Here is a 25861-nt window from a genome sequence, read left to right as displayed (position 1 = left end):
GTTTTTTTTTTTTGGTTTATGGAAAAATAAAACACATTGAAATATTCAAGAATTATGTTTATTCTACAACACAGGATATTTTAATATAATTTTCATAAGAAATATTGATTTCTTTAATAGTGGCTTATCTAGGTATTAAAACCCAGGCTGAAAGTTTATAGCTCCCCTAGGGGGACGGTTAGTAAGTAGTTCATGTGTCACTTGAGTTACAGGTTGTGGGAAAAGTTAAGAAGTAGTTAGAAAGCTGGAATTAGTTATATGAATTTCCCTCCTAATGAAAAAGGGCACTATTTTGTTTTTGTGAATAATAGGGTAATACATAGAAATACTATTTGCTCTCTTAGAATTTGCCAGAAGGCAGGAATTGCACCATGGACTGAAAAGGAGTACTATGAGATTAAATTGCCAGCTTTCGGAAAACAATTTAATGTCTTCTTCTGATGAAATTCTAAGCAGGCGGTTAAAGACTTCTATCCAATAAATAAGGGCTGCAGAAATGAGTGTCCTTGCAGCCCCAGTGATATATGCAGGACTACATGTACTTTTTACTCTGCAAAGAGTTCAGGGAAAGAAAGAAAATTGCTTTCCACTTAAGTGTGGAAAAAGAGATGTTATATTAAGTAATTCATGGACTAGTTGATAATAGGGAGGTTAAAAAATAAAAAAAAATAGGGAGGTTACCTGGTTTTAAATAGGTGTTAAATTTCCTTACATCTTGCTACACCTTGTGTTGAACTCACTTAAATAAAACAATCTGTGATTGTTTTTGTTGTTATCTTAAATTCTAAAAGTTCTGTTTTAATAGAAATATACAACCAAAACCAAATCAAAATATACAGCGGATGATAATCTTTCAAAAATCCACTTTTTCATTACCAAGATTAAAGAAAACCAAGACCAAGAACTGCCATCGGCTGGAAAGTTCTGAATTGTGGTTATAATACTTAACAGGAAAACAAAAAGTCTTCTGGAAAGATAACCTTGAACGTCTAGCCTAATAAGGGGATGATGAGTGTAATACCCTATCTGTACCTTGTGTGGTCTGCCTTCCTGAAAGTAGGGTTCTTTCTGATGCCTCGGCAGCCTATTTAACCTGGGGGAGGGGTGGGTTGGGGGTCACTACTGTTTATGGACCAAAGCTGCAGGGACTTAGTCACTGGACCCACTTCTCAATTGAGAGGAAAGCCTTTCTTAAAGGAATCCTTTGAGGGACCTATCTGGCAGGATGCTGTTCCCACCTTGCTCCTCATCATCCGTTTCCCATGAGGAAGCCAGTCGGACAGAGACTTGAAGGAGCCAGGTCTGAAATGAGTCATCAGGAGATGATGTTTCTTGGAATGATTCTCCGTTGCTGTTTGGCACTTAGTTAAACGCTGAGCCTCTTTAGAACTGCACCGCCTAAGGAGCATCCTTCTTAGGAGCTCTAGCTCTGCAGAATGCTAATCTGCCTGATATGAAAAAGAGGTTCTGTGGTCAAATACTTTCGGGAAATGGTGGGTTAGAGAAAGTTGATGAGGTTTCTTAATTATACGACTTAATAGGTCCTTAATATGCTGATATGCAATATAATTTTCCATATGGGGAACAGTGTATGCAATGATTTCCAAGCTTATGAGAACAGTAAACCTATTTTCCTTCCTGGAACATCTACCTAAGACACCTTGGGAAATGTAAGCCTTTGCAAGGGAGGGGCTCTCTGGCAGTGGGTCTCCAACTTTGCTGCATTGTAATCCTTTGGGGATTAAAAAAAAAAAGCTAAGGATGCCTGGCTCCCACATTCAGACATCCTGATTTAATTGGTATAGGGTATAATCTGGGCATCAGGGTTTTAAAAGGTCCCAGGTTATTCTAATGTGCAGCAAAGTTGAAGAAATACTTCTCTAGAGCCCTCTCATCTTGTGCCACCTTCTGAGTAGCCTTAATCAGCAGGACACTGGCCTGAGTTCACATCATTATTTTGCTACCAAGTAGCTGTGTGGCCCTCTCTGTATCTGAAAAAACAAACCAAACCCATTGCTGTCGAGTCAATTCCAACTCATAGTGACCCTCTAGGACAGAGTAGAACAGCCCCACAGGGTTTCCAAGGACCGGCTGGTGGATTCGAACTGCCATTTTGGTTAACAACTCTTAGCCTCTGCACCACCAGGCTCCACTCTTTGTATCTAGATCCCTTTATATATAAGACACACAACCATTACATCCACCCTACTAGCTCACAGGTCTCTTGTGAGGAAGGAAGCCTCTGATGGGGCTTCGGAGAAATCATGTTCTTCAAGAGCATACCCTTATTATTTTACTCTAGTTTACAACACCGCACAGAGAGCCAAACTGCACCAGAGCTCCTGAGAATGTGCCCCAAGGCACAATCTCTTGATATAGTTTTTGGGAATAGTTGTATCAGAATCACATTCTTGTTAACAATGTAGATTCCTGCACCCCATGGCAGATGCACTGAATCAGAATCTCTAGGGGTGGAATGCTAGAATTTTAGTCTTTTTTTTTTTTCCTTTTATTGCCTCTAAATTTTTTATTGTTGTTGAAAATATACACTGCAAAACATACACCAATTCAACTATTTGTACATGTACAATTCAGTGAACTTGATTACATTCTTCAAGTTTCGCAACTACTCTCACCCTCCTTTTCTCAATTGTTCCTCTCCTTAGCATAATTTCACTGACCCCTAAGAACCTTTCGAATTTCTGTTGTCAGATTGATCCTATATAGACAATTCCTGAAAAGAGCAAAATGCTCCTGGCTTTCTGGGTAATTTTAATCCACACTGAGGTCTGAGAAGCAATGCCATGGTTGTAGGAGTGTGGGGAGAAGAGAATTGGTCACCATCAAGAACTTGCTCAGTCTGCCTAGTAGAAGTCTGCTCATAACCCATTTGTACCTGCCTGTACAACATTTCATCTCATGAATCCCCCACTTGCACCATTCTCTTCTCCTGCCCAATCATGCAATGGTGAACTTCTAGGGTCACCTATTATAGCACCCCCCACGTGTCTGTCAGTTTGTCATACTGTGGGGGCTTGCATGTTGCTGTGATGCTGGAAGCTATGCCACCAGTATTCAGATACCAGCAGGGTCACCCATGGAGGACAGGTTTCAGCTGAGCTTTCAGACTAAGCCAGGCTAGGAAGAAGGACCTGGCAGTCTACTTCTGAAAAGCATTAGCCAGTGAAAACCTTATGAATAGCAGCAGAACATTGATGTAGTGCTGGAAGATGAGCCCCCAGGTTGGAAGACACTCAAAAGATGACTGGGGAAGAGCTGCCTCCTCAAAGTAGTGTCAACTTTAATGACGAGGATGGAGTAAAGCTTTCGGGACCTTCATTTGCTGATGTGGCATGACTCAAAATGAGAAGAAACAGCTGCAAATATCCATTAATAATCAGAACCTGGAATGTACAAAGTATGAACCTAGGAAAATTGGAAATCATCAAAGATGAAATGGAACACATAAACATTGATATCCTAGGCATTAGTGAGCTGAAATGGACTGGTATTGGCCATTTTGAATCAGACAATCATATAGTCTACTATGCTGGGAATGACGACTTGAAGAGGAATGGTGTTGCATTCATCGTCAAAAAGAACATTTCAAGATCTATCCTGAAGTACAACGCTGTCAGTGATAGGATAATATCCATATGCCTACACAGAAGACCAGTTAATACGACTATTATTCGAATTTATGCACCAACCACTAGGGCCAAAGATGAAGAAATAGAATATTTTTATCAGCTGTTGCAGTCTGAAATTGATTGAACATGCAATCAAGATGCATTGATAACTACTGGCGACTGGAATGTGAAAGTTGGAAACAAAGAAGGATCAGTAGTTGGAAAATATGGCCTTGGTGATAGAAACAATGCTGGAGATCGAATGATAGAATTTTTCAAGACCAACAACTTCATTGCAAATACCTTCTTTCACCAACATAATCTGCAACTATACACATGGACCTTGCCAGATGAAACACACAGAAATCAAATTGACTACATCTGCGGAGAGAGATGATGGGAAAGTTCAATATCATCAGTCAGAACAAGGCCAGGGGCCGACTGTGGAACTGACCATCAATTGCTATTATGCAAGTTCAAGCTGAAACTGAAGAAAATCAGAGCCAGTCCACAAGAGCCAAAATATGACCTTGAGTACATCCCACCTGAATTTCTAGACCATCTGAAAAATAGATTTGATGCATTGAACACTAGTGACCGAAGACCAGACGAGTTGTGGAATGACATCAAGGACATCATATGTGAAGAAAGCAAGAGGTCACTGAAAAGACAGGAAAGAAAGAAAAGGCCAAGATGGATGTCAGAGGAGACTCTGAAACTTGCTCTTAAACACTGAGCAGCTAAAACAAAAGGAAGAATTGATGAAGTAAAAGAACTGAACAGAAGGTTTCAAAGGGCGGCTCGAGAAGACAAAGTAAAGTATTATAATGACATGTGCAAAGAGCTGGAGATGGAAAACCAAAAGGGAAGAACATGCTCAGAGCTTCTCAAGCTGAAAGAACTGAAGAAAAAATTCAAGATTCGAGTTGCATTAGTGAAGGATTCTATGGCAAAAATATTAAACGGCACAGGAAGCATCAAAGAAGATGGAACGAATACACAGAGTCATTATACCAAAAAGAATTAGTTGATATTCAATCATTTCAAGAGGTGGCATATGATCAGGAACTGATGGTACTGAAGGAAGAAGTCCAAGCTGCTCTGAAGGCATTGGGGAAAAACAAGGGTTTTTGACGGAATATCAATTGAGATGTTTCAACAAATGGATGTAGCGGTAGAGGTGCTCACTCGTCTATGCCAAGAAATATGGAAGACAGCTTCCTGGCCAACTGACTGGAAGAGATCCATATTTATGCCTATTCCCAAGAAAGGTGATCCAACTGGATATGGAAATTATAGAGCAATATCATTAATATCACATGTGAGCAAAATTTTGCTGAAGATCATTCAAAAACGGCTGCAGCAGTGTATCAACAGGGAACTGCCAGAAATTCTGGTCGGTTTCAGAAGAGGATGTGGAACCAGGGATATCATTGCTGATGTCAGATGGATCCTGACTGAAAGCAGAGACTACCAGAAGGATGTTTACCTGTATTTTATTGACTATGCAAAGGCAGTCGACTGTGTGGATCATAACAAATTATGGATAAAATGGCGAAGAATGGGAATTCCAGAACACTTAATTGTGCTCATGAGGAATCTTTAGATAGATCAAGGAGCAGTTGTTCAGACAGAACAAGGGGGTACTGCATGGTTTAAAGTCAGGAAAGTTGTGCATCAGAGTTGTATTCTTTCACCATACCTATTCGGTCTGTGTGCTGAGCAAATAATACTAGAACCTGGAATTTATGAAGAAGAACAGGATAGTAGTATTGGAGGAAGACTCATTAACAACCCGTGTTATGCAGATGACACAACCTTGCTTGCTGAAAGTGAAGAGGACTTGAAGCACTTACTAATGAAGATCAAAGACCACAGCCTTCAGTATGGATTGCACCTCAAAATAAAGAAAACAAAAATCCTCACAACTAGACCAAAGAACAACACCATGATAAATGGAGAAAAGATTGAAGTTGTCAAGGATTTCATTTTACTTGGATCCACAATCAACAGCCATGGAAGCAGCAGTCAAGAAATCAAATGATGCATTGCATTGGGTAAATCTGCTGAAAAGGACCTCTTTAAAGTGTTGAAGAGCAAAGATGTCACCTTGAAGACTAAGGTGAGCCTGACCCAAGACATGGAATTTTCAATCGCATCATATGCATGTGAAAGCTGGACAATGAATAAGGAAGACCGAAGAATTGGCACCTTTGAATTGTGTTGGCGAAGAATATTGAATATAGCATGGACTGCCAAAAGGACGAACAAATCTGTCTTAGAAGAAGTACAGCCAGAATGCTCCTTAGAAGCAAGGATGGTGAGACTGTGTCTTACATACTTTGGACATGTTGTCAGGCGGAATCAGTCCCTGGAGAAGGACTTCATGCTTGGTAGAGTACAGGGTCAACAGAAAAGAGGAGGACCCTCGACGAGGTGAATTGACACAGTGGCTGCAGCAATGAGCTCAAGCATAACAAAGATTGTAAGGATGGCTCAGGACCAGGCAGTTTTTCCTTTTGTTGTACATAAGGTCGCTATGAGTCAGAACGGACTTGACGGCACCTAACAACAACAACAATGATAGCATGTCTTCACGATAGGGAGTAAAGGCTTGTGCTTACAAAACAGCCTCCTTTTGGGATCTGGTCACATCTTGTAAGAGTGCCATTGTGCAGAACCCCTGACAAAATTCCCACCTGTGATACAGGAAACCTTCAAAGAAGCATATTCATTTTGACAGTACTAGGAACCAGCCCAATCCGACCCTGCTGAGTAATGGCAGCACATGGGGTGGGGCTTTGGAACTTTGCAATTAAAGAGAAACCTTCGAAGATATTAGACACCTTATTAGGAAGTCACATGAAGACAATTCACCTCTCCCCGGAGATTCATTTCAGGAACCAATTAGGGTATGAAGCTGGGGCAGTGAGTACAAGAAGCTCCTTCAGCAAGGTCTAGTGTTGGATCAGAAGCTCAGGAAGAGAGGCTGGTCCCCTACCCATGGTATGCTGGGCTGAGTGTGAAAAAATATTGGAAACTCGAGTCAGGGTGCAAGGAAAGAGACCAAAGGAAAAAAACAAACAAAACCCCCCAAACCCAAAGCCATTGCTGTTGAGTTGATTCCGACTCATAGTGACCCTATAGGGCAGAGTAGGACTGCCCCACAGGGTTTCCAAGGCTGTAATCCTTATGGAAGCAGAATGTTGTATCTTTCTCCCATAGAGGAAAGAGAAAGACTTCATAAAGTGGAAATAAGACATAGAGTAGCAAGAGACGGCCTCATCTCAACCAAGCTGCTGTGATTACAGACCTCAGGCTGCCTTGTTATTTTATTGGATTGGAAAAAATGAGGTAACTGAAGTTCAGAGAGGAAAAGTGACTTGCCCAGGGTCACACATATAGCGCTGGCAAACTAGAGCCCAAGCCATTTTCTGCATCAGCAGTGTTTCCTCTCAGTGACCCTAGATATGCCACTCCTGTCAGTAGAAGAGCAACAAACAGCAGGTCAGAGGCAGAAGAAACACTGAAGAAGGAGGGAAGGCGATAGCGAAGTGGAATTCAGGTTAAGGATGGTTTGTGCTCAGATCATGGCTTCCAGATCTAATTTCCTTTCTTTGTCATTATCCCTATTGGGTCTTTTCAGCATTGGCTTGGCTGTTGGTGCCTGAGGAATTCAAACATGATCAAATCCCTTCTTTACAGCTCTGTTCTAGAATATAAATAAATAAAAATTAAAAAATGAAAATAAAAAAAGTTCAATCCTATTGCTGTCCAGTTGACTCCAACACATGGTGACTCCATGTGCTACAGAGCCATAGGGTTTTCTTGGCTGTAATCTTTATGGAAGCAAATCACCAGGCCTTTCTTCCATGGGACCGCTGGGTGGTTTTGAGCTGCCAACCTTTAGGTTAGTAGTAGAGTGCAAACTGTTTGCACTGCCCAGGGACCTCGGAACTCTACAAAGGACCCTCAGATCCATTAACTTGGGTTCCTTCAATAGTGCTCAGACAACACCAGATAGCAGAGATACTTCTGCTTCTCTCTTTCAAATTTGGTTGCTGTTTATTGTCAAATTACTACTTTTTATTGGAAGCTGTTAGAACAACCAAACAATGCTTATGGAGATTTGTTAGGTGCTAAAAGGAGCTTATATTTGCTATTTTGATTCCAACATTAATGCTAGTATTTATTTTAAAAATCCCCCTTAATCAGCCAGCCAACTCTAATTAGGCTAACAGCTGTTTGTTAAACATGCATGTTGTTAGACTGAGAATACAAATATTTCTACCAGCAGAGCCCATTGCTGACTACTAATGGATTTTTTTGGGGGGGGGGTTCATGCTCTTTTGCTTGTAGAATATAAATTTTCCTTCCTTAAAATGTTCATTTTAAATAACCCAGTGCTGTCGTTAGCCGTCATATGTATACGGAGTGATTTTAGTTTTCCAATGCACTTTTGCTTCAGTTTTAATCTATGCATTAACCTTATCTCATAAGCAGAGCAGATATTATGATCTCCTTTCAGCAGAAGAGGAAATTGAAGTTCAGAGAGGTTAAGTGCCTTGTGTAAGATCAAACAGCTAATTGGGGGCAGAGTGGCAAATACAAGAGCTGACTTGTAAATCAGAGAATCACTTGCTCTCCTTTTTCACTGTGATAGAAGGATTCATCACTTCTTATCTTGTATTAGAGTAAGCTATCTACTTGTTTATTTCCACTGTCTCGGTTATCTAGTGCTGCTATAACAGAAATACCACAAGTGGATGGTTTTAACGAAAAGAAATTTATTTTCTTACAGTCCAGTAGGCTAGAAGTCCAAATTCAGAGCACCAGCTCCATGGGAAGGCTTTCTTTCTCTGTCAGCCCTGGAGGAAGGTCCTTGTGTTGCATCAGTCTTCCCTTGGTCTGGGAGCATCTCAGAGCAGGAACCTCAGGTCTAAAGGAAGCACTTAGCTCCTGGCACTGCATTCTTGGTGGTATGAGGTCCCCAACTCTCTGCTTCCCTTTGCTTCTATCTCTTGTAAGATAAAAAGTGGTGCAGGCCACCCAGGGAAACTCCCTTTACATTGGATCAGGGATGTGACCTGAGAAAGGGTGTTATGTCCCACCCTAATTCTCTTTAACCATGGGTACAGATTATGATTTATAACACATAGGAAAATCACAAAATGGAGGACTACCACACAATACTGGGAATCATGGCCTAACCAAGTTGACACATATTTTTGGAGGACACAATTCAATCCACGACATCTACCTAAGACTGAAAAGTTTGTTGAAGTCAAGCACCTAGATGATAAACAGTTAATATAAAACTTTATTACCTTGAAATAAAACTTTATTACCTTGCTTCCCTGGGTGGTGCAAATGGTTAAGTGCTCAATTACTAGCAAAAATGTTGGCAGTTCAAACTCACCCAGAGGTGCCTCAGAAGACAGGCCTGGCAATTGATTTCTGAAAGGTCATAGCTTTGAAAACCCTCTGGGCAATTCTACTCTACACATGGGGTCTCCATGAGTTGGAATCGACTTGATGGCAACTAACAACAGCCTTGAGATGACTTGAACTTCTCTGCAGGGGCCCTGTGATGTGGTTCCTGTCTTCGCCCTCACTGATCAACTGTTGGAGGGATGGCTGGGAGAAATTTCACCGTGGTGACCGAGTTCTTCCTTTTTGTGTTCACTGAGCATCCGGAGTGGGGGCTTCCTCTCTTCCTGGTGTTTTTGAGTTGCTATCTTGTTACTCTGCTGGGGAATGCAGGGATGATCATCCTGATCCGCAAAGATCGCCGGCTCCATACCCCGATGTACTTCTTCCTCAGCCACCTCTCCTTTGCGGACATCTGCTACTCTTCCGTCATTGTCCCTCAGATGCTGGATGTGCTGCGGGAACATGGTGCTGTCATCTCTCAAGCTCGCTGTGCAGCTCAGTTCTTCCTCTTTACCTTCTTTGCCTCCATTGACTGCTACCTCTTGGCCATCATGGCCTATGACCGCTACGTGGCCATATGTCAACCCCTGCTCTATGTCACCGTCATGACTGAGAAGGACTGCTTAGGGTTAGTAGCTGGGGCTTATGTGGCTGGTTTCTCTGGTGCCTTTGTTCGAACAGTCACAGCCTTCACGCTTTCCTTTTGTGGAAACAATGTGATCAACTTTATTTTCTGTGACCTGCCTCCTCTGTTAAACCTCACATGTGGGGAAAGCCACACCCAGGAGGTAGTGATTATTGTGTTTGCCATTTTTGTCATGCCCGCTTGTATACTGGTGATCTTGATGTCCTACCTGTTTATCATTGTGGCTATCATGCAAATTCGCTCTGCTGGGGGTCGAGCCAAGACCTTTTCTACCTGTGCCTCCCACCTCACTGCCGTGGCTCTCTTCTTTGGCACGCTCATCTTCATGTACCTGCGAGATAGCTCAGGACAGTCCTCGAAGAAAAATCAGGTGGTGTCAGTGCTGTACACGGTGGTGACCCCCATGCTGAACCCCCTCATCTATAGTCTTAGGAATAAGGAGGTAAAGGAGGCTATTATGAAAGCTCTGGGCAGGTCAAAATATTTTGGGGAGCCCTAGAGGGTCCCTTGTGAAATACTTCATTGCTTAGTTTCTCCATCCTTTCTATCTTTTCTCAAACGTCACCTTCTTGGTGAGGCTTTCCCATAAAACCCTACTTAAAATTGCACCTGAACTACCTCCCCTTCTTGATTTATTATTCTGTATACTACTTGTCACCATCTATATACTATATACTTGTATGATATTGTTTAAGTCTTGTAATTAGAAAGCAAACTATAGCAGAGTAAGAATTTCACCTGTGAGCTTCATTTCATGCCCAGTGCCTACCAAAGCACCTAGCACATACAAGGCATTCAATAAATATTTGTTGAATGAATGAATGAATCTCAGGTTCCAGTCTCTTAGCTGAGAACACAGATGTCAAACTATATTCATAAGAGCTCTGGACCAGCAGTTAGAAGAACCAAACTGCTTTTGAGCTCTACCTTTAAGTTCTAACTTCTCGAGTCCTCAGTTTCCATATCTGTCAAGTGGTCTTGCCTACTTTATAGGACTATAGTTTGAGCATCCAATGCATGAATGGATGAGGCCCATGTCTGTCTTATTTACTAGTATCTGCTGAACCCAGTGCATTGCCTGGTACAACAAATACTTGTTGAGTGAAGAAAGAGTATTTGGGAAATTTCGAAGATATCTACAAGTGCAACTACTATTTTGATTCAAAGGGATTTTCAAAATCCCGTAGTTTATTCTTTTCCTTCTTATTTTTTTGTGGTTTTGAATAACAATTATAGTAATTATAGTAGTAATAAAAATGATGATGATAATAGCGATGACAATGATAGGTAGATAGAAAGATAGCAACTAACATTTATTAGACATTATCACCGTCTAGGAATTGTGATGTTAGCTACACATTACCTGATTTAATTCATGCAACAACCGTATGTGGCATGTTCTATTATTATCCCTGGCTTATAGATAGATGAGGCAGCTGAGGCTTAGAGGATTGAGTAAATTTCCTAAGGCCAACAAGCAAGTGGTAGAGTGAGGATTCTACCCAGCCACAGCATGAGCTCTGAATCTCCATATTAACGGTCTCCAGCTGTGGTCAATAGCCCACTGTATATAATCTTTCAATCTGGAATTTATAGTTACTGTGCTTTTCTTCTTTTTACCTGGTGAAAAAAAAGGTAAAAGTCCAATCTGTGGAGGTAGAAGGGAGTCAACACATTTATTTTAGAGCCCCTACACATGGGGTTGCCATGAGTTGGAACTGATGCAATGGCAACTTTTTATTTTTAATGTGCTACTATCGTGTAATGGGATATCATGTGTCAGTGTGTGTGTGAAGTGACTAGATTAGATAAAATGCAGCCTCTGAACTCTAGGAACTTTTATTTTAAGGACACATGACAAATATTTTAGAAAAGAATAAGGCGGGTATGTTTAGGAAAAGATACAGGAAAACAATATGCATTGATGGCCAAGAGACTTGGTTTTACACTTTGTTGGTGTCTTTGCACAAATCACCTGAAGACTTCAGAATGGAGTGAAGCAACTCCACAGAATGCAACTTGGGGGCCATTTTCCAATTATTAAGTGCAATGCAAATATTCTAACTTATCAGCTTCTGTAGGTGTTGTACAAAGAGCTCAGAATTTGGCACCAAAGTGTTCAGTCTGTCATTTCTTAGCTGTATGGCTTCAGATTAGTTAATGTTTTTCAGCCTGTTTTCCTTGTCTGTGAAATAATACTTACTGAGCACTTACCTTGGACACATCATCAGGAAAGACCAATTCTAGGAAAGGACATCTCTGTTCTGTTCCATTGATCTCGTTGTCTATATTTATATCTATAAAGACTATAACATCTTTGAATATGAATAGTAAATCTTGGAATTAGTGCTAGTCCACCAACTTTGTTCTTTTTCATAGTTATTTTAGCTGTTCTAGGTCCTTCGCATTTACAAGTGTCCATTTCTGCAAAAATGTCTTTTGGGATTTTGGTTGGATTGGATTGAATCTATTGATCAGTTTGGGGAGAATTAAATTTTGACAATGCTCATTCTTCCAACTCATACCTCTCCATTTATTTAGGTTATTTATTTCTTACATCATTTTTTTTTAACTTTTCAAGCATAATTTTATATTTTTTGAACATTTTATTATGGTTTAGGTGAAAGTTTACAGAGCAAATTAGTTTCCCATTCAACAATTTATACACAGCTTGTTTCATGACATTGGTTGCAGTACCCTCAATGTGTAAGCACTCTCCCCACTTCCTCCCTGGGTTCCTCGTTTCCATTCTTCCACCTTTCCTGCCCCTACCTGCCATTTAAAATTTGCTTTTGGGCAAATGGTGCCCTTTTGGTCTTGTATAGTTGATTGTCCTGAGGTGTACCTTTTTCATGGATGTTATTGTTCCCTTTGTAGGCCTGTCTATTGTTTGGCTGAAAAGTGATATCTGGGAATGAGTTCAGCTCCAAGTTTGAAGGATGCCTTAGGGCAGTAGTCTCAGAGGTTCTACCAGTCTCTATCAGATCAGCTAATCTGGTCTTTTTTATGAATTTGAGTTTTGTTCTAGAGTTTTCTCCTCCTCTGTTCAGGACTTTCTATTGTGATCCTAGTCGGAGTGGTCAGGAATACTAGCTGGGCATCATCTAATACTCCTGGTCCCAGACTAGTGGAGGCAGTCGTTCAAATGGTCCTTTAGTCCTTTGGGCTAATTGTTTCCTTGAGTGTTTGGTTTTCTTCATTCTTCTTTGGTCCGGAAGGGAAGTGATTGATAGTTGTATCTTAGATGGCTATTTTCAAGCTTTTAAGACCTTAGTGACTACTCACCAAGCACATTATCTTTATAGACTATGTTATGCCACTTGACTTAGATATCTCCCGAAAACCATGGTCCTAAGCCCTCAAGTCCAGTGCTTCAGTCCCACAATGTGTTTGGTTATAGCTAAGAAGTTTTCATGAGTGTGCCTCCGTGTGTTCTATTATGTATATACATATATATGCATATATTTGCAGTATATAAAAATATATATTTAGAAATTTCCAGTGTTAAACCTATATATGCATGTGGATGTACTCCCATGGGCCATCCCACACCTGTTCAGCTTACATATCTGCCTAGGTATCTACTGGTAAATAATTGTTTGTTATTACTGTTGCAGGACTGTATATGTAACAGTGTTTACTATTGTTGCCTATTAGTCTTGCATACCTCTCTTCCTTTGCCTTGGTCATGTTGTACTGACTTCCCCCACATTGTGTATTGTCTTCCCCTTCACCAAAGTTAATATATGCCTATTATTTATCAGGGATTTTCTCTTTCCCCCTCCCATCATCAGTAACTGTCAAAGAATGTTTCTTTCTGTGTGTAAAGATTTTCTTGACTCTTTATGATAGTGGTCTCATGCAATATTTGTCCTTTTGTGATTGACTTATTCCACTCAACATAATGTCTTCCAAGTTCACCCATGCTGTGAAATGTTTTATCCTTTTCAGTGTACAGACATTTGTCAGATTTTCCCTTAAGTGTTCCAGAGTTTTTGATGTTATTGTAATGGTATTTATTTTAAAAAATTTTATTTCCAATGATTCCTTGCTCGTGTAAAGAAATAAAATTGATATTTTAATATTGATCTTATATCCTGCAACCTTATGTATTAATTCTAATAGTTTCTTTTTTTGTAGATTCAATTGAATTTTTTATACAGATGACCATGTTGTCTGTGAATAAAAACTGTTTTATGTCTTCTTTTCCCATCTGGGCGACTTTATTTCTTTTTCTTGCCTTATTGCACTGGCTAAAACCTCCAGTAGAATGTTGAGTAGAAGTGATGAGAGTGTAAATACTTGTTCCATTCTTGTTCTTAGGGGAAAGCATCCAGTATTTCACAATTAATTACATAGGTTTTTCATAGATGCCCTTCAACAGGTTGATCCCTAGTTTGCTGAGAGTTTTTATCAGGAATATATGGTTTTTTCTGCATCTGTTTAGATGATTATATACCTTTTAGTTTGTTAACATGGTGAATTACATCAGTTGCTTTTGGAATGTTCAACTATCCTTGTATTTCTAGGATAAACCACATTTTGGTCATGGTTTATTATTCTTGTTATTATCAAAGTAGATATTCCTGAACATTCTTGGATGGTTAAAAAGGTCATAGATGTTATTGCCTGAAACTGCGTACCAATTTTAAAAGGGGTTAGTCCTGAGTCAGCAAAAATCCTCTGTTAAAAGGAGACTAGAGAGAGCAAAGCAAACAGAAGGAAGAAGAAGGCAAAAGAAGAAATTTGACATGTTTTTATACTCTGAGAAATCTGTTCTGAAGAAGGCAGTTTCAGCTTGCCGTAGCTTTTAACCACTGCACCACCAGAACTCCTCTGAGGTTACAGGACATCCTAAAAGATTACCAGAGATGATAGCTTCTTGAGTTGAAGAGTGAGGCTAAAAAACGTGATTTCAGGTATAATGGCTCGGTTCCTATGATGTTTGAAACACTGAGTCCTCCTTTGGGAGGGAAATTTTCACTTTCTCCTTTCGTCTTTCTGGACACCAGTCTACTCTGGTTCTCCTCCTACCTCCCTGGCTGCTCCTTCTCAGTTTCCTTGGTTGGTTCCTTCTTTCTATATGTCAGAGTCACCCAGGACTTAGCCACAGGCTTTTTTCTTTCTCTGTTGTCACTCCTTAGGTAATTTTATTCAGTCCCATGGCTTTAACCATGTATTTAATAGTAAAATATAACTTCAGGATTTAAACCTCCTGCCCCACCTTCTCTCTTGATTCTCAAACTTATATGCTCAGAGATCTGCACTATAGCTCTGCTTGGTTTTCTCATAGACAGCTCAAATTTCACACATCCTAAATAGAACTCTTGCTTTCTCTCCTCTCAAACCTGTCCCCCACCAACATTATCCATTAGAGCAAATGGCACCAACATTTACCCACTTTTCTTTTTCCCTCACATACCAACCACATCAGCAAACACTGTCCTAGGTAATACTTTCAAGTTAAATCCCAAATCTGACCATTTCTCACTGTTTTCACCAGAACCACCACTGTCTTCTAAGCCTCGACCATCTCTTGCCTATTGCCTACTGCAGTGGCCCCTAAAAATTTGTGCCTGTTTCCCTTCTTGTACCCTATGGTGAATTCTCCACAGCACAGCCTATGTGAATTTTCAAAGATGCAGATGAAATCCCTGCAGATGGAATTATACCCAAGAATGGACAACCTCCTGTGAAAGCTGCAAGTCAGAGGTGATAGAGGACCAGGACCGGCACACAGGGAGGGATACCTACTTATGCCAAATGGCTTGGGCCTAACCCTGGGTATTCTTATCCTATCAAATGTGGGCTAGAAAGAAACCAGATTAAAGGGAGAAAATTACAGATTTTCTCCTGCTAATGTTTATATGGAGCCCTGGTGGTGCAGGAGTTAAGATCTCAGACTGCTAACCAAAAACTTGGCAGTTTGAACCCACCAGCCACTTCTTGGAAACCCTATGGGGCAGCTCTACTCTGTTCTACAGGGTCACTATGAGTTGGAATTGACTCTATAGCAATGAGTTTAGTTTTGTGTATTTGGAAAGTTTAAATATAATCAAGAAGATTCAGGCACCATGTTAAGCATAATGGTTTAATAGGTAAGATTTTTTATTTTTCTTAAAATTGAAAAAATAAAAAAGCTTCTTCCACCTCTCCCCATCCCCACCTCCCAAAATGACAGACATTCATTGTAAAATGTTAAAGCAATACAGAATGTAACATATATCACTCTCTCCGATGACCCAGAAAAAAACACTGTTCTGGTTATATATTGCTATGTAACAAACCACTCTAAAGCATAGGCACTTAAACAATAAGACTCATTTTATTGTTATCTCTCAGTGCTAGGTGTTGACTGGGATTAGCTAGGCAGTTCTCACTTGGGGGCTCATGTGCTTGCAGTCAGAGCTAGGGCCGGGATCATCTTAAGCCTCATTCACCCACATGTTGGGTACGTGATGGGGAGACTCATAGAATTATGGCTGATACAGTGGGGATCCTTGGGCATCTATGTTCATCTTTGTATGGTCTCATCGATGTGGTCTTTCCAGCATGGTGTCTCCAGGGTAGTGGGACTTCTTACATGATCATTCAGGGCTCCAAAGGTGCATGTCCCAACAAAGAGAGAGCCAGGTGGAAACCGCTGGTTTTTCTAACATGATCTCGGAAATATGTAGCATCACTGTCCCCAAAGGCCTCTAGGTTTAAGAGGAGGGGCAAAGACTTAGCCTCTCGATGGGTAAGTGGCAAGAAAACAATTTGCCACAACCACTGTTAATATATTATTGGCTCTACTCCCGAGCATCTCGTTCTGCACATACTATTTAAAACATAAACACATTTATATGATACATGCTATTCTGAAACTTGCTTTATTCATGTTAGACCAATAGTTATGTTGCAGAAAAAGAAACTGAGGTTAGTAACATGACTTATGACACAGTGAGTTAGCTGCAGAGTTGGGATAGACCCCATGTCTCTTGATTATAAATGTAGGATTCTTTCTATTGCTCCTCACGAAATAATGAAAGCAGAGTTCTGGAAGTCTCTGTTTTGGAGCTGTGGGTGGAATATGGTGGATGTTGTGGTACTTGAAGATGGATTGTTAAGAGACTAGTTTGGTAACCAACATAAAAGCAGATGAATTTTAGATTAATAATGAATAATTTTAGATTAATAATCAAGTCAATTCCAACTCATCGTGACCCTATAGGACAGAGTAGAACTGTCCCATAGGGTTTCCTAGGAGTGGCTGGTGGATTAGAACTGCTGAACTTTTGGTTAGCAGCTGAATCCTTAACCATTGTGCCACCAGGGCGCCGATGAAAACTCAAAGTATAAAATTTAAGAGATAACACAAAGAAAGGCAGGCAGCTGATTGTATATTTCCTCTTAAAATAGACTGGATGTTTCTAAGTTTAGAGAAAAATGGAAGTCAGCTTGTACTGGTGACAAATGAACCTAGTTTGGTGTCCCTGGTGGTGGAGTGGTCAAGAGCTTCAGCTACTAACCAAAGGGCTGGCAGTTCGAATCCACCAACCGGTCCTTGGAAGTCCTATGAGGCGGTTCTACTCTGTCCTAAAGGGTCACTATGAGTTGAAACTGGCTCAAGGGCAATGGATTTTTTGGTAGGGGAGGTAAATTGGTGTTGGAAGCCAGGGAGACGGTTGGGAAAAAAAAAAAAAAGAACACTTTTTTGAGTGTTCACTATATACTAGACATTACGGTGGTTGTCTAATGTACATGCTCATTTATTCAAACGGTTTTGGAATAGTGGGATTATTATTCCCATTTTACACATGAGGAATGTTGAGTTTAGGTGGTTTAATAGCTTCCCTTAGATCACACAAGTGGATCACAACGTACTGCAAAGCCAGGATTTGGCGCCAAACTTTTCTCTACACTTTTTCAGTACAACTGTTAGAGAAATCAGATTGAATAACTAACTAGTAACAGTTGTTTCTAAAGCCTGGAAATAATTAACAGGAAGATTGTGCCATGTTGAAAGAACACTCTTCTAGGTAACCACAAAGCATATTTAAGGCAGGTTCTGAAAGACATCTCTGTCAATCAGAGGCCTTCAGATTCACAGAATCCAGAGCTGGAATGGAACTCAGAGCTCATCTGGTTCAGTGTGATTCATCACACCAGAGTCACCTGAGGACTGATTTCAAAATACAGATGCCTGACTCCTTCCTCGAAGAGTCTGGGCCAGTAGTCCAGAGTGAGGTTTGGAAGGAAAGAGGCAGCATCTGATCTGCAGCCTTTTCTCAGCCTCAAGGAAGCTTTGAGGACCTGACCCTTGGTCAAATCCCCCTTGCAATTAATTCAAGGGGAGTATAAGTATATAAGGAGACTCGATTGCTAACTGAAAAGTCCGTAGTTTGAACCCACCACCCATTCTGCACGAGAAAGATGTAGCAATCTGCTTCCATAAAGATTACAGCTTTGGAAACACTATGGGGCATTTCTACTCTGTTCTGTAGGGCTGCTATTAGTCAGAATCTATTCAATGGCAAACAACGTAAGTGTATAATATATCCAAGACATAGACCAAAACACAACAACAACAACAACAAAAAACAAGAAAACCAAACTACTTGTTATGGAGTCTATTCTGCCTCATAACAACCCTGGAACTTCTCCATGTGATTTTCAGTGGCCATAAACTTTTGGAAAGGAGCCCTGGTGGTGCAGTGCTTAAGGCACACCACTGCTGTTGGACACCACCAGCAACTCAGTGGGAGAAAGATGTGTCAGTCTGCTTTTTAGAGATTTACAGCCTTGGAAACCCTATGGGGCTGCTGTGAGTTGGAAATGACTTGATGGCAGTGGGTTTGGTTTCTTGGTGGGTGATCTTTTGGAAGCAGATCAGCAGAACTCTCTTCTGAGGCACCCCTGGTTAGATTCAAACTGCCAACTTTTTGGTTAATGGTCTAGCACTTAACAGTTGCCACCATCCAAAAACCAAAAACCCAAACCTATTGCTGTTGAGTTGATTCTGACTCATACTGACCCTATGAGTTGTACCACTCAGGGACTCCAAAATAGAGACAGTCCTGCGGGAACAGTTTGGACTCAACTTAAGCACTATATTTGTTTGTTAAAATCGATTATAGAAGAATATGTAATTGAGGAGTAACCTATATTTGCTGAGATGCAGCTGTACCAATAAATGGGTGGCAGTCACACACCCCTGAGGGGGCTATGTGATTAACAGGGCATAATGCTCAGAGGTTAGAATAGGAGGCAGAGACGTGAAAGTTCATCAATAGTTGGACCATCACAACTATGCTACAAACTCTGGGCAGAACCATCCATCTAGTTATGAGGATAAAAGGAATTAAGATGCCCAGGGCATTGAAGGGAGAAACTTTTTTCTATTGATGAGCTTTCTCAGGGCGCCTTTCATGTCCTTGTTCCGCAGGCTGTAGATGAAGGGGTTCAACATGGGTGTCACCACAGTGAATAGTATTGCACCAATCTTATCTCTGTCATCAGGGTGGGTAGATGAGGGGAAGAAGTAAACCCCTACAATGGTCCCATAGAAGAGTAATACAACTGTCAGGTGAGAGCCACAGGTGGAGATGGCTTTCCATTTTCCCTCTGTGGTTGAGATTCTCAGGACAGCACTGACAATGTGGATATAGGAGAAGAGGATGAGGGCAAAGGGGAAGGTGATAACAGATAAACCAATGACAAATAACACGAGCTCATTGACCATTGTATCTGAGCAGGTCAATTTGAGCAGAGGGGCCAGGTCACAGAAGAAGTGTGGGAGAATGTTGCTGTCACAGAAGATCAGTTGAATGAGCAGAAGGGTGTGTGTCAGGGCAACAACATTACTGAGAACCCACGGGATGACTGTCAGCAAAGCACAGATCCTGGGCTGCATGATGGTTGTATAGTTCAGAGGGTGGCAGATAGCCACGAAGCGATCATAGGCCATGACCCCCAAGAGGAAATTGTCAATGATGACAAACACAATGGAAAAGTACATCTGTGTGATGCAGCTCTCATAGGAGATGGATTGACTCTTGGTGTGAATATTCATCAGCATTTTGGGGACTGAGGTGGAAATGGAGGACATATCAGCAAAGGACAGATTGGCAAGGAAGAGATACATAGGGGTGTGAAGGTAAGAATCCAAGCTGATGGCCAGGATGATGAGCCCATTTTCAACCATTGTGACCACGTACATACCCAAAAAAAGCACCAAGACAACTTTCTGTTGTTCAGCATGTTTGGAGAGTCCCAGGAGGATGAATTCAGAGATGGTAGTTTGGTTTCCTTGGTGCATATTTCTGCTGATCTGAGGAAAAGAACACAAAATCCCCACACCCCCACAGGAAAACCTAATATAGTACCTTTCAACTGCAGTCATTGCAGGGGAGTACTCTCCCTAGGCTGAAGAGAAATAAAAAGTGGAGAAAACAAACAAACGAAAAACCCCAAAGTGGTTGCTATTGAGTTGATTCTGACTCATGATGTCATGTGTTTCAGAGTAGAACTGTGCTCCATGGGGCTGTGCTCTTTTGGGAGTAGGCATCTCTAGGTGGACTCATGCCGACAACCTTTTGATTAGTAGCTAAACGGTTAAACATTTTTGCCATCCAGGGAATCCAAGGGTGGAGAAGGGCTACTTAATATGGAATTATTTCACTTTTTTTTCTTTATAACATAATACTTAATGGCTACACAATTTTTCAATACTGAGCAATATCATAATTCACATACTCATTTTCTGTTTTTTGGAGTATATCAGATTTTTTTTTCAAATGCATTGTCCTAATTTCTTTTTTTTATTACTGTGTTTAGATGAAGGTTTACAGACCAAGTTAGTTTCTCATCAAACAATTAACATGCATGTTGTTTTCTCACATTGTTGCCAACCCCATGACTTATCAACATTCTTCCCTTCTCGACCGTGAATTCCCCATTTCCATTTATTGAACTTTACTGTCCCCTCCTGCCTTCTTGTCCTTGTCCCTGGGCTGGTGTGCCTATTTAGTCTCATATAAATGGTGGAGCTCAAGCATAACAACTATTGTAAGGATGGCTCAGGACTGGGCAGTGTTTCGTTCTGTTGTGCGTACGGTCGCTATGAGTAGGAACCGACTCGATGGCACCTAACAACAACAACTACATAAGTGGTGGAGCTTTTTTTATGGGCCTTTCTAATCTTTAGCTGAAGGGTGAACCTCAGAAGTGACTTCAGTACTGAGTTAAAAGGGTGTCTGGGGGTCATACTTCCAGGTTTCTCCAGCCTGTGTCGGACCAGTAAGTCTGGTCTTTTTTGTTAGAATTTTGTTCTGCCTTTTTCTCCAACTCTGTCCAGGACCCTCTATTGTGATCCCCATCAGAATAGTTGGTACGGGTAGCTGGGCACCATTTAGTTGTGCTAGACTCAATCTGGTGGAGGCTGTGGTACTTGTGGTCCATTAGTCTTTTGGATTAATCTTTCTCTTGTGTCTTTGGTTTTCTTCATTCTTCCTTGCTCTAGTTGAGGTGGGACCAGTGGAGCATCTTAGATGGCTAATCACAGGCTTTTAAGACCCCAGACTCTTTGCACCAAAGCAGAACGTAGAACTTTTTCCTCATAAACTATGTTATGCCAATTGAGAAAGATGTTTCCCGAGACCATGGTCCCTAGCCCTCAGCCAAGTAGTTCAGTTCCTCAGGGAGTTTGAATGTGTCTATGACGCTTTCATGACCTTACCTTGGTCAAGTTATACTGGCTTCCCCAGTATTGTGTACTGTCTTTCCCTTCACCAAAGTTACCGCTTATCTATTGTCTAATTAGAATATGTAATCATTTCAGCAATGTGGAGACACAGGAAATGCCTTAGAAAGAAAAGACGAAACATGATAGATAATTCTTAACAAACTGTTTTAAATTCTAACAGAATTCTGAATGTGGTTTTTCCATGTGGTTGGGAATGTAGTTAAATCTCCCGAGTTGAGGGCAATGGGCGAGATACACCGCTGTATACGAAAGATGTTAGATATCCCTGCAGGAATTACTTTAAAATGAACAAACTAGTTCTTAGACCTTCCACATCATTTATCTTCATCCTTCAAACTAAGAAAATTGAAATATCCTTCAAACTAAGAAAATTGAAATATGATGGGTCATTAAAGTGAAGAGTTTGTGGAAGTAGGAACAACTGAGGATTAGGAATCCTCATGGGAATATACTGGGGGATAGGTGTTCCTTCTTACCCAAGTTAGAAGTCCTCCAGAAAAACTAGTCTTGGAGAATGAATACAAGAAGCAGAGACCAGAATTTGACTTCATTTGTGGCTAGATGGTAGGTGAGCTGAGAAAGTTTAGGGGACATCTATGAACAGACACTTGTTTTTGTCTCTCACTTTTCAAGGTGGGAGGCTCACTGAATCCCCCCATTATGGTGGGTTAGGGGAAAGGTTGGAGGGTGGTTGGGCATGCCTGCATTTACACCCACGGCATTGTATGAATATATATGCAAGTTTCCTACAGGCCAAGTGCATGCTGCAGGAGGACATTGAGCTCAAGTCATCTCGTTGGGACTCGAACCAAGAAGGGAGCCTCTTGGGGGTAGCCTGCTGTAGTAGTGAGGGGCCATGGGGGTGACTTTCTTACGAAAGAGAGGTCATAAGGAAATCATGGAGAAAATTCATTGCCCTTGTCCAGGAACTGCATTATGGAAGAGTACCTGAAAGGGGGCCTTGCAAGAACCCTAAAATTGTCTCATGAGTCAACACATTTGGATGCCTGCCATACATAAGGCACCAACTTCTAGTATTACATGGCAACAGGCCTCAAGATTATGCCCTTTTTTGAACCCCCATCCTTCCTCCCTGACCTCATAAAAACAAAAGATGTGAGAGGGGGCTAAAGAATAAAAGAAGAAAAGATATCCCTCCCTTCCCAAGACTGATCTCCAAGCTGTATGTCAGACCTGAACTAGGGAGGGAGGGCATAGGATTGGAATTGCATTTGATATTGAAGTTTTAAATGGGGCTGGGCTGAGCTGAGCTTTTCAGTACTTCAAAGTGGGTCTTCAGTACCAAAGTAAAACATTTTTAGAACTAAAGGTGACCACAAAGTGATAGGGACTTACTAAAGTATTACCCAGGGGCAGGGAAGGAGATTGGACCGAGAGTATTCATCTCCTTATTGCTTATTGGGAGGAATATTAGCATGAGAGCCAGGAGGCATTCATTCCTGTTTTTTTACTCTCTTAGTGTTGTCTCCATCTCATTTTTTTCTCTCTGCCTTTCTCCAGAATCACTTGTCTCTCAAAATTTCAAGATAGCCAAGTCTTCAAATTGCTTTTCTTTCCAAGAAGAGGCCAGGAAAAAAGAAAAAAAGGCAACCTCCGAGAAAAGTGAAGGGCACAAGAGACTGGAGCAGAAGCTCTGAGGTCTTGTTGGTCCTGAGAAGCTTGGTTTAAGGATCAGGAAGAGGAGAAATGTATGCAGAAGAGAGACCCCAGGACAAAACTAAAGGTAAAGAACTGTCAGGCATCCACATCTAAACCTCAGGGCAAGACACAGACAGGCTTTAGAGGGTCCTGTAATCATCAAACCCTGGACAGGTCTGGGCTTAACTAGAAAGGGGAACCTTGTTTTTGTGACGGTCTCTCATTTTGTTTTCCTGTGCTATTTTTCCCAACCATCAGCAGTCCTGCATAGATTGTTCTGAGTCCCCGAGGCAGCATATATCTGGTTTATAGTAGGGTGAAAGTCTGAAAAGACTCACCTTTGAATGATGGTAAAATCTCAGAAAGTTAGTGGAATCTAGATCCAGCACCTTCCCCTGTACCTAACAGGGTAGCATGTGGAAATGAAGAGCCAGCCTTGTGTATTTTCAGAACTAGATTTTTCTGCCCCAGACACCAGAGTTAGTAGAGTTGTGATGTTGGGCTCACAAGGGACCTTTTAGCTCCTTTTAAGTCCCTTTGGAGAATATCCCTGAAATGTTTTCCTCGAGAAATGCAATAATTTTCACATTCTGGTTCTGATGAGGTAAACAGGGAATAGATAAGCAGCTCTGCTTTGTTTGTCTGTTTGTTTTATCTTCAGGTGCTGTTTCTACTTGTGATTTCCTATTTGTGACTAAGTTGATTATTTCTCTTCATAGCAAGTGAATGGTTTGCAGTGTGTCTTACATTCCCAGTGAGATGGTGTTATGGATTGAATTATGTTTCCCCAAAATGTGTGTTAACTTGGCTAGGCCATGATTCCCAGTATTGTTTGGTAGTCTACCATTTTGTGATCTGACGAGATTATCCTCTGTGTTGTAAATCCTACCTCTATGATGTTAGTGATGCAGGATTGGAAGCAATTATGTTAATGAGGCAAGACTCAATCTACAAGATTAGGTTGTATTTTGAGTCATTCTCTTTTAAGATATAAAATAAAAGAAAGAATCAAGAAGAGAGACGGGGGACCGCATAACACCAAGAAAGTAGTGCCAGGAGTAGAGTGTGTCCATTGGACCCAGGTCCCTGGGGTGAGAAGCTCCTAGGCCGGGGAAGATCGATAACAAGGACCTTCCTTCAGAGCTAACAGAGACAGAAGGCCTTCTCCTGGAGCTGGCAACCTGAATTTGGACTCCTAGACTGTGAGAGAATGAATTTCTGTTGTTAAAGCCATCCACTTGCGGTATTTCTGTTATAGCAGCACTAGATAACTAAGACAGATGGTAAGCATTTTGAGAGTTCATTCTGTTTCCTCTGGAATGCTTAGTAGGGGAAACGTGTTAAAATCCCATTGCCATTGATTCTAACTCATGACAACCATATGATGTGTGACAGAGTAAAACTGCCCCAGGGTTTCCAATCCTTGTGGAGGTAGACTGCCACATCTTTCTCCGGTGGAGCAGTTGATGGGTTTGAACCTTAGAACTTTTGATTAGCAGCTGAGTGCTTAACCACTGTGCCATCAGGGCTCCTTCTAGTAGGGGAAGAAGATCTAGAGATTTGAGCTGAATTCCTCCACCAGGGGTTATGACTCCAGAGACTGTTGAAAGGAATAGACGGTGGCTTTCTGTACCTCTTGAATAAGTGTCAGTAGTGGGATGAAAATCTGGAGACCTACTGATTCAACAGAAGCTCCGGTGGCACAGTGGTTAAATGCTCAGCTGCTAACTGGAAGGTCTAGAGTTCAAATCCACTATCAGCTCCATGGGAGAAAGCTGTGGCAGTCTGCATCCATAAAGATTACAGCCTTGGAAACCTTATGGGACAGTTCTACTCTGTACTGTGGGGTCCCTGTGAGTTGGACTTGAGGGCAACTGGTTTTATATTTTTATGTATTTATTTTTTAAATATATATATGTATGTATTTTTTATTGAACTTTAGATGAAGGTTTACAGAACAAGTTTCTCATCAAACAGTACACACGTTGTTGTATGACATTGGTTAACAACCCAACGACATGTCAACACTCTCCCTTCTCAACCCTGGACTCCCTATTACCAGTTTTCCTGTTCCTTCCCACCTTCCAATCCCTACCCCAAGGCTGGTGTGCCCCTTTAGTCTTGTTTTGTTCCATGGGCTTGTTCAATCTTTGGCTGAAGGGTGAACCTCCAGAATGACCTCATTACTGAGCTGAAAGGGTGTCTGGGGGCCATACTCTCATGGTTTCTCCAGTCTCTGTCAGGCCAGCAAGTCGGGTCTTTCTTTTTGAGTTAGAATTTTGTTCTACATTTTTATCCATCTCTGCCCTCTATTTTGATGCCTATCAGTGTAGTCAGTGGTGATAGCTGGGCACCATCTAGTTTTACTGGACTCGGTCTGGTGGAGGCTGTGGTAGATGTGGTCCATTAGTCCTTTGGACTAATCATTCCTTCATGTCTTTAGTTTTCTTCATTCTTCCTTGCTCCCAAATGCGTGAGACCAGTGGAGTATCCTAGATGGCCACTCACAGGTTTTTAAGACCCCAGAAACTACTCACCAAAGTAGAATGTAGAACATTTTCTTTATAAACTGTGTTATGACAATGGGGCTAGATGTTCCCAAGGCCATGGTCCCACAGTCACCAGCCTAGCAATTTGATCCCTCAGGGAATATGGATGAGTCTATGGAGCTACCATGGCCTTGCCTTGTGCAGGTTGTGCTGGTTTCCCCAGTATGGCGTACTGTCTTAATTTTCACAAAAGCTACTG

General features: G+C 41.3%; 2 protein-coding genes across 2 annotated transcripts; one reads left to right on the top strand and one right to left on the bottom strand.

The window, feature by feature from the left end:
• The first annotated feature begins 9205 nt into the window (after window positions 1-9205).
• Window positions 9206-10643, top strand: LOC100657487 (olfactory receptor 9Q2). Its single transcript, XM_003421391.3, has one exon. It carries the CDS (start codon window positions 9263-9265, stop codon window positions 10205-10207), a length of 945 nt encoding a protein of 314 aa, XP_003421439.1. The 5' UTR covers window positions 9206-9262; the 3' UTR covers window positions 10208-10643.
• Window positions 10644-18868: 8225 nt separating this feature from the next.
• Window positions 18869-20193, bottom strand: LOC100657772 (olfactory receptor 1S1-like). The gene has a single exon (XM_003421392.4). The coding sequence runs from the start codon at window positions 20090-20092 to the stop codon at window positions 19052-19054; it is 1041 nt and encodes a 346-aa protein (XP_003421440.3). The 5' UTR covers window positions 20093-20193; the 3' UTR covers window positions 18869-19051.
• Window positions 20194-25861: the final 5668 nt, after the last annotated feature.

The sequence above is a fragment of the Loxodonta africana genome, chromosome 7, assembly GCF_030014295.1.
Source record: "Loxodonta africana isolate mLoxAfr1 chromosome 7, mLoxAfr1.hap2, whole genome shotgun sequence".
Taxonomy (NCBI): Eukaryota; Metazoa; Chordata; class Mammalia; order Proboscidea; family Elephantidae; genus Loxodonta; species Loxodonta africana.
The sequence above is the reverse complement of the archived record's forward strand: the minus strand, read 5'-3'. Positions and strand labels throughout refer to the sequence as shown.